Source organism: Vulpes lagopus, chromosome 8 (assembly GCF_018345385.1).
Source record: "Vulpes lagopus strain Blue_001 chromosome 8, ASM1834538v1, whole genome shotgun sequence".
NCBI classification, from domain to species: Eukaryota; Metazoa; Chordata; class Mammalia; order Carnivora; family Canidae; genus Vulpes; species Vulpes lagopus.
This window is the reverse complement of record NC_054831.1, coordinates 128,807,294-128,816,153: the sequence shown is the minus strand read 5'-3', so window position 1 is coordinate 128,816,153 and position 8,860 is coordinate 128,807,294. Positions and strand designations below refer to the sequence as shown.

General features: G+C 53.9%; 1 protein-coding gene across 1 annotated transcript in view; it reads right to left on the bottom strand.

Annotated features, from left to right (window-relative positions):
- Positions 1-2,235: 2,235 nt before the first annotated feature.
- Positions 2,236-8,860, bottom strand: part of IFFO2 (intermediate filament family orphan 2) — a 48,860-nt gene continuing 42,235 nt past the window's right edge. Inside the window, 2 exon segments of the mRNA XM_041767398.1 lie at positions 2,236-6,865; positions 8,096-8,226. Coding sequence (XP_041623332.1) covers positions 6,760-6,865; positions 8,096-8,226 — 237 coding nt within the window. The 3' untranslated portion in view covers positions 2,236-6,759.

Here is an 8,860-nt window from a genome sequence, read left to right as displayed (position 1 = left end):
AAATTAAATAAATATAAAATATAAATAAATAAAATAAATAAAATAAAATATAAAATAAATAAAATAAAATATAAAATAAAATAATAAAATAAAATAAAAAAGAAAGGCAGGCAGGGGCAAGCTCCCCCCTCCCCTGAGAGGAAACCACCCTTGAAAGGATGGAACACCCACCCTGGAAGGAGCCTTCCACCCTTTCCCATGTGATGCATCGATGACAAAACACTGATTAGATAGATGACAGGCTCAGCGAGGGTCGATTAGATTAAAACAGCCGGCCAATAAGCCCATAAAACCTCCAGATCTAAATTCCAAATCTGCAACTGTCTCAGGGCCCTTCCCTCTTTGGGAGCTTTGTGAGCCATCATTCAAAAGTTTTTTTTTTTTTTAATTTTTTTATTTATGATAGTCACAGAGAGAGAGAGGCAGAGACACAGGCGGAGGGAGAACCAGGCTCCATGCACCGAGAGCCCGACGTGGGATTCGATCCTTGGTCTCCAGGATCGCGCCCTGGTCCAAAGGCAGGCGCCAAACCGCTGCACCACCCAGGGATCCCTTTTTTTAAAAGTTTTTTTTTTTTTTAATTTTTCAATCAACTTGACTGTTGCTCAGGTTAGCCTTGCTTTGCTGCCCACAACTCTGTCCGGCCTCTCTCTTCATTCTGACCAAGAACCGGGGAGCACCGGAGGAAAAGAAATCCTGCGACACTGGAACCGATTGTCCCTGCGCCCCATTCCACCCCCATCCCTCCCCACCCCGGCCAACCCCCGAGTGAAAATTTTGGTTTTCTTTTGGAAAAGTTGTTTCCATGAAAGATTTATTTAAAATTCGGATTCTGGGGGCGCCCAGGTGGCTCAGTTGGTTAAGCGACCAACTCTTAGTTTCAGCTCAGGTCCTGACCTCAGGGTGGTGAGATGGAGCCTCACATCAGGCTCCGCACTCAGCGCAGTCTGCTTGAGACTCTGTCCCTCTGGGCCCTGGCCCACCCATGGTGTTCACTCTCTGTCAAATAAATAAATCTTAAAAAAAAAAAAAAAAATCAGGGCAGCCCAGGTGGCTCAATGGTTTAGCGCTGCCTTCAGCCCAGGGTGTGATCTTGGAGTCCCGGGATCGAGTCCTGTGTCAGGCTTCCTGCATGGAGCCTGTTTCTCCCTCTGCCTGTGTCTCTGCCTCTCTCTCTCTCTCTCTCTCTCTCTCTCCTCTGTGTGTGTCTCTCATGAATAAATAAAATCTTTTTTTTTTTTTAAGATGAAGTTCCTTTTTAAAAACATCAGATTCTGAAGTCTTCTTGATGGCAGGCTCCTCTGGATTCATTCCATTTAAATTGCTGAAGAATTTCAAACACTCTTCCGAAAAAAAAATAAATGTTTCTATTTCCTCCAATGCTAAAGGAGAACCTGGTGGGAGTCAGAGTGCTGATGCTGATTGTGGTTCCTCCCTAGGACATTGGAAACAGCTCCCTTCCCTGGGTCTCAGTTTATCCATGTCTACAGAAGAGGGGTAACGCTCTGATTATTTCATGCTACTCCTCTTTCTCCAGGTCACACCCTTTAAAGACACTTCGGGAAATCTAAAGAGTGGGGAGAAAAGGAAGTTCCGTTAACCACAAGTCTTAAAGATGGTGAAGACAGACTAGAATTGGTGCCTGTCTGAATCCTTCAAAACAACCCTAGTGGGGAGGGCAGGGCAGCTCACAGGAAGCAGTGTCTCCCCGAGTTTGGCCATTAACAAGAAGAAAACAAGAACAGTGTCAAATCCAGAGTCCCCGAGGCAGCCCCTCATGGGCACCGAGAAAGGAAGTTAAACAAACTGGGGGGTGGGGGGGTGGGGAGGGCCTTTATGACCAGCAGACCTCAACTGCAAACCAGGCGATGCCGGTTCCTCGGCCTGGGATCTCCGGCCCACTCTTCCCCTCCTGTAAAGCGTGTATAATAATAAATCCTGCTTTATGGACGTCCAAAGATTTCGTTGTGAGGGACCAATATAACAGGGGGTGTGAAATGTCCCCTATTTTCTTTAAAGAGTTTATTTATTTATTCGATCCCCGGTCTCCAAGATCACACCCTGGGCTGAAGGTGGCGCTAAACCACTGAGCCACCTGGGCTGCCCTATTGTATCACAAACTGGCTGATTATTTTGTTTCCCTGTCTATGCCTCAGTCCCCTTGCCCTTCCCCCTGCCCCCCACTATTTTATCAATTTAAAAAAAAAGAAAAGAAAAAGAAGAAAGCACCACCAATTCTAAGACATTTCACTTTATTTAAAAGAAGCCAATATACAGGATATAAAGGGCATGATATTTACAACAGTACAGTAAACAGGTTGGTTTCCGGTAGGATCAGTAGTCTTTCAATGAGTATAAACCCTCCCCCTTCCCCTTGACACTAGACCCAATGGGCAGACAAACAGCAACAGTGGGGTGGGATGGGACTGCGGGATACAAAGTCTCCCTGGATGGGGCTAAAAATCAGGTAGATGCTAAAATGTCCACGAAGGGGTCTTGCTGGGGGGTGGGGATGGTGCCTGGCCTCGTTTCTTTGAGGGCCGGGCAGCGGGAATGGTGGGGGATTCGCCCAAGACTAACACACAGGCCACCCCGAACCTGGAAATCCTCTACCCAAAGGGAAGCTCCCTTTCAGAGAGAATTTGCGTTGACCCATACCCACCCAGCTGCCCCCAGACTCCCCCGTGCCAGGAGGGTGCCCTTCTAGAACCAGAGCTCATTGTGCCGAGATGGTGAACCCGGGTCTGAGGAAGCCCCAGGTGCCCAGTCCCTGCCCCAGGCCCTGGAGGAGCACACCAAGGGCTGCAGCCCGGACCTCAGGCCTGGAGCAAGCACAGCTGGGGCTGGGTGGTGGGCGTCTCCTGGAGCACTCCCATTCCTGCTCCGGCTGCCTGACAGCCTGGGACCCCGCAGCCTGGGACCCTGTAGGGCCCAGGCCCCAAGGGAGCCGCAAGCTCCCTGAACCAACAGTCTCATGGCCACCACGGTCCGCTGCTTCTCAGCCTCCCCCAGACACAGCCAACTCGGAAATGGATCTTGGCAGACCAGAGCCCACCCTCTGAAGCAGAGCTCATCCCCCACCCGGTGCCCCATCTCCCATCTTCCCCCCACTCCCCGACCTCGATTCTGAATCCCTCACCACCCACCCACTCCCCCGAGTTCCCCCCCCCATCAAAGACTTTCAAGGACCAAGGAGCTGGGGGGGGGGGTGGAGGAACAAGGAAGTGGGGTGAGGTGGGACCTAGGCTCTGCCGAAGCCGCTCATGGGTGCAGGTGACCTGGCAGTGAGGCCAGGGGGACGGGAGGGGCACTGGTTATATTCAGTCCAGCAGCAACATGCATCTTGTTCACAGGAGAACGCGGGGCTACCATAACTGCCTACCCTAGATTTAAAAACCCTTTCCTTTCATAAAAATAGATGAGAATCTCTTGCTTTATAAATAGATTACATTTAGCTTAAGTTACACCATAGAGTACCTGCCACCCCACACCCTCTCCCTCATTCCAAGCCAAAGTGGTTTGCTTCTCGGTAGGTCGGAGCTCAGTCCGCGATGGGCTGGCCCTTCGGAGACCTCAAGGTATATTGCTACAAGAAAACAAGAGGTGTTCACTTGCCAATGATTTTTTTTCCCCTGTTTGGAGTCTCAGAGGTGCGTGCGCGCGTGCGTGCGTGCGCGTGTGTGTGATCCACAACCAGGGAGGTGAAAGGAAGCTACTTCTCCCTGCCTCTCCCCAATCCTCTCTTTTTATAAAACCCCCCCCCAAAATAGGAGAGTGAGAGAGGGCAGCGCAGGAGAGCCCATCTGAGAACGACCTTAAAATACCAATGTCAATATGACACTGGGCTTAGAAATAGAAATTTGAGTATTTACAGCTTTACAAAGGACGGACCAGTTCTTCCCAACTGGACCTGGTGCTGCCCCAGCGAGCGTTGGGGGCTTTCTTGGCAAGCTGTGGGCTCATGGCGAGGGCACAAGCAGGGCCCACTGGCAACAAACTCAAAAAAAGAACTTGGTGGGGAGAAAGGCAGCCAGGCCCAGACCCGGGCTCCCCGCCTCCCGCCACTCGCCCCTGCCCAGGAGGCAGGTCTGCCGCACGCCCATCCACCTGCCCCAAATCCTTGCTCCCCAGGGGAGCACAGCTATAGAAAAGCAGCAGGAAGGGGCTGCATGGCCAGCGTCCATCTCTGGCTCCTGCCACTTCCAGACTCCCTGGACAAACTAGGGCACCCTAGTCCCCGAGACAAACATCCTATGTACACGAGGGGGGAAGCATAAATAATACCACCGGACACCGACTGCCACGGTCACCTGGGTTATCCCCCCCCCCCCCCAATACTTACACTGTCACCTTATGTCTTAACACTAAAGATAGGTCTGTCACCCTCCCCACCACCTTGAGAACCACCCCTGGGGCCGGCCTCTGCTCTGCCTCCCACACCACACCTTCAATCACCCCCCCCACCCCCAGCCCTGGACAGAGGAGGCCCGAGGGGGTCCTCCCAGAAACGGAAAATCTTTCCAGCAGCTGAGGTCCAAGCCCGACTGGCTCTGATCACCTTTGGTTAAGATGAAACTAAAACGAAAACAACAATAACGCTAATGACAAGAATAGTCAGCTACGTTTGAACCCTGTAACCTTTAGAAGAAGGGTCAGTGAGGAGGAGGGGAAGGGGCTGGCTCTCCTCTGAAGCCACCGTCCCTCCACGTACCTGCCCAGGGACTGTTTGGCTGCCAGACTGCCACAGGGAACCAGCAGGTTCCCTCACCACCACCACCAGAAATAAAAAGGAAACAAACTCACAATAAAGGCCACCAAGTGCTGATAAATAAAAATCACATACAGTCACTAACACACGCACGCTCTCTCTCCATATATATATGTATGGATATTATATATATATAATACACACTTCGTATTATATATATATAATATGAATATTATGTACAATGGTCTTAAGACTGCAAAACAGGTGGGGAAACGGAAGAGAGAGAAGGCCCTTACAGGTCGCCGGTACCCTGAGGAAGAAAGACAGGGCAGGGGGCTGCAATCTGATCCAAAGCCAGAGCCCCCTCCTCTGCCTTCCGCAGGAGAGCAGGAGGTGGGAAGTTCTGGTCCTCGGGCACGTGTCGCTTCTTTGACCTCCAGGGGGCGCTCCTGGGCCAATCAAGAAACAAAAATGGGCAATCCCACCCACAGGAGTGGGTACAGAAAAAAATCCTTAAAAAAAAAAGAAAAAAGCAAAACCCGCTCGGCTAGCTCCAAGCTGAGATTTGGCAGGTGGCCTCAACCCAGTGCCTTGTGACACAGGCCCACCTAAGTCTTGGGGAGATACTGGCTCAGATGAACTCCCCACTGGTCGGTCAATCAAGTGAAGTAATGGAAACAGGCTTGCATGTGTCCATGAGCAGAACAAAGGATGGCTCTCACTCCAGCTCGGCTCCTGCCACACCTCTGATCCGCCAGCTGCCCTCGCTGCCCCCCACGGCTCCCCTTCCCTCTCCAGGGCCTGCCAGTGGCCCAATGGTGGGCGACCCCATGAAGACGGCGGCAGGCAGTGGGAACCCAGCTCCGCTGCGGAGGGGGGTGGACGCCAGGCCTAGCCCCCTTCAGACTTTCTCACAGAGAAATTACAGATCTCTAGCCCCTTATCACTGGCTGGGAAGGGAGAGAAAAAAACATCAAGTCATCAGGGCACTAAAAGACCCCTCCCACCGCACAGAGGTCCCCAGAAAGCAAGCAGTCGGGTGAGCCATGGCCTTGCAGGCTACCCCCACCCCCAGCCTCACCATCGACCTTGACAAACCGCCCCCTCCCAGCGGGTGCTCACCCTGGGGGGGGGCTGCCTCGGCCTCCCTCCCAGCTCCAGGACAACACCAGGAGTCTGGGCAAGGGCCGACCTTACACAATGATATAAGGCAAGCTGCTTTTTTTGTTTGTTTGTTTTGTGGGTTGTTTTTTTTGTTTTTTTTTTTGTTTTTTGTTTTTTGTTTTTTTTGCATAGTAGTTTAAACACAGTGAGATTCCACTTTCCCCCACGGTGCCTTGTCCCTCCGCGTCGCCACTCGATCCAAAAAAGAAAATAAAATTTTGTCTGCCCTCCCTCCTTCCATCTTTTCTCTCGGTCGGTAAGTAAGTAAAAAAAACACTTGGGGTGGGGGATGGGGGTCGGGGTAACCCCCCACACACACCGCCCAGGCCTGGAAAGGTTGCACAGGCAAACGGCTCCTTCCTGGGGTGCGGGTGGGGGGGGGGGTAGGTGGACCACCCCAAGGTCAGCACTGGCCAGGCAGAGGCAGGGAGGGCAGAGGTCATGGCCAATCAGAGGAGCAGGTGGGAGGGTAGACATCCACATGATCCCACGCCTGGGGCCCCGCCCTCACCTTAGAGTTTTGTATAAAAACACCTGCTAGGAAGAATTCTTTGGAGCTCAAAGTGGCTCAGCTTAAGGGAAAAGGCACAGTTAACACTGCATCGTCCGGACAGAAGTCTACATTTGTAATGTGGAGAACGATAGAAATTGACAGCACCATTCCTTGGGTGGGTGGTGGGTGGGTGGGTGGATGGAGAAGGGGCACTGGTTGGTGGTGGGGTGGAAGGGAGGAAGCAGCGGTCCCCTGGGGCCTCCAGCCAAGGGAGGGCAGAGGGAGTCTGTGTGGTGAGGACCGGACCCCCACTCCGAGGAGCCTTCCCGGCCCCGCGGGGAGAGGAAGCAGAGGCCCCATCACCGAGACCAGCCCGCACGGGGGGCCTCCATCATCAGCTGACCATGGGCTCCACGTCCGCCTCCCGCTCAAACTCATCCTGGATCTCGTCTGTACTTCCTGAGTCACTGCTGGCCACGGAGCTGGGGGACGGTGAGTTCCTGGAAGGCACGGGAAAACGGGGGTCATTGGGAGGGCAGCCTGGGACTCCTGACAGGATCCAAGGGGCGGGAAAGACGGAGCCGCAGCTTGTTTGAAATCTAACCCCAGAGCAGTATCCTGGGCCCGGAGACCCTGTCCTCGCTCTGCTTTCCCTGGAATCAGCTAGGCTGGCGAGTTGAATGCGGCCCTCGAGACCTCTCGGGGATCCCCTGTGCTGCCTCTCATTGCTCCAGGTGCTGAGAGCTCCCTGGGAGCAGGACCCACAGATCTAGCTGGGTTCTTACTCTCTTAGCCACCTAACACAGGTCTGGGCCCATAGTAGGTGCTCAGCAAACCCCAATGAACTCAGAGCTCAAAGGGAGGCCACACGGGACAATGGCTAACAGTACTGGGTTGGGATTCTGGCCCCATCACTGAAGAGCCGGGGGGGGCCACGGGCAAACTGTTTAACCTGCTCCTCCGTCTGAACACAGAGGGGACGACAGTAGGTTCTGTGGAAACAGCTGAGTTTAAGGTACGACAGAGCTAAGCCCTCCCCCTCACCCCCACAGCTTCCACTGAGCTGCGTCTCCCTCTTCTATAGCCTGAACCACAGTCACGATAAAAGGATTACAATGAACATATTTGTGCTTTGTGCCCAGCTTCCTACGTGTATCTTCTCATTTTATTGTTGGCATATCTGTCTCTCCCAGAAAGGCTGTGTGTCCCTTGAAGGCAGGGGGGCTCTGTCTCTGTTTTGGCGTTTTCTGGCAAATACGAGGGGCCTGATGCATGTCAGTCTCCGGGAGACAGACCCCCTGGTGGGAAGACAGGAAAGGAAGGAAACTGCTTCCCGTGGACATCTCTGAGCCCCATCAGCAGTGGTGGAGACGAGTGCCCCACGCCCCTCCTCCACCCAGCAATTCGGCAAAAAGTGGGGCATGAGCCCGAGAGGGCTGTGGCGGTTCCGTTCATCACTGTCCCCACGGCCTGGCACAGAGCAGGCCTTCGACATGACAAGTAGCTGTTGAATCAGTGGGGGCAGGGCCGCTGGGGGAGTCACGTGAAATCAGACACGTCGGTGATCCAGCACACAGTGGGTGACTGATACTCACTGGGTGCATGGATGGGTGCATGACGGATGGATGGACGGATGGGCAGGTGAAATGGGCCAGGCTGCAGGTTGCAGCCCCACAAACTCCCCCCAGGGACACAATGACTGAATGCCCCAGAAGGACGGGGGTGGGTACCTGTCTGCAGAGCCTTTGATGAGCCGACGGCAGGTCTCCATCTGCACGTCCAGGCCACGTTTCATGCTGCACATCTCCATGTACTCATGCAAGTGTCGGTTCATGTCGCTCTTGGCTGTGGCCAGCTCCAGCTGAAAGGACCCAATGCAGGATAAAGGTGAGGCCAAATCACCGTCACGTGGGAACCCTCGGCCACTTCCTCCGCGCATCCTCCGTGGTGACGGCACCAAAGCCACCCAGGGACACCACGCCCTCTGCCCTCCTCCACATGCTGACCCCCTGGCCTGCAGAACTGCTTCCAGTGAAAGGGAGACGGTTGCTGAGCCTCCAAAGGGGCAGCTTCCACTCGGCCTGCCAATTCCGCCCCGCCTGGCATTCCCACACCACTGTCTAGGCCTTGCTTAGGAAAGTTCTCAGGTCTCCGTCATCTTTCTGCCTCTTCTCCTCTACCAATGCCACATCCCCCAGGGAAGGAGCTGGCCAGCTCCTTCTGCAGCATTCACTATCAGTGAAGGACGGGGGCAAGCGCACAGGCTCTAGAGCACAAGCCAGCAGGCTCGAAGGCTGCTCCCCAACTGGAGGCCCCTGGGCAAGCCACTTGGGTCTCCTTCAATCTCATCTCTTCCTCTGCCTAACGGGGCACACGGTGTCCACTGTGTGGGCTGGAGGCACCTAGCTACCTTTAGGCACGTACAGCGGGCATGTGGGTACCAGGGAGGCTTGCTCAGTGCCTAGCATCACTCCATGTCACTCACACATTTTCTC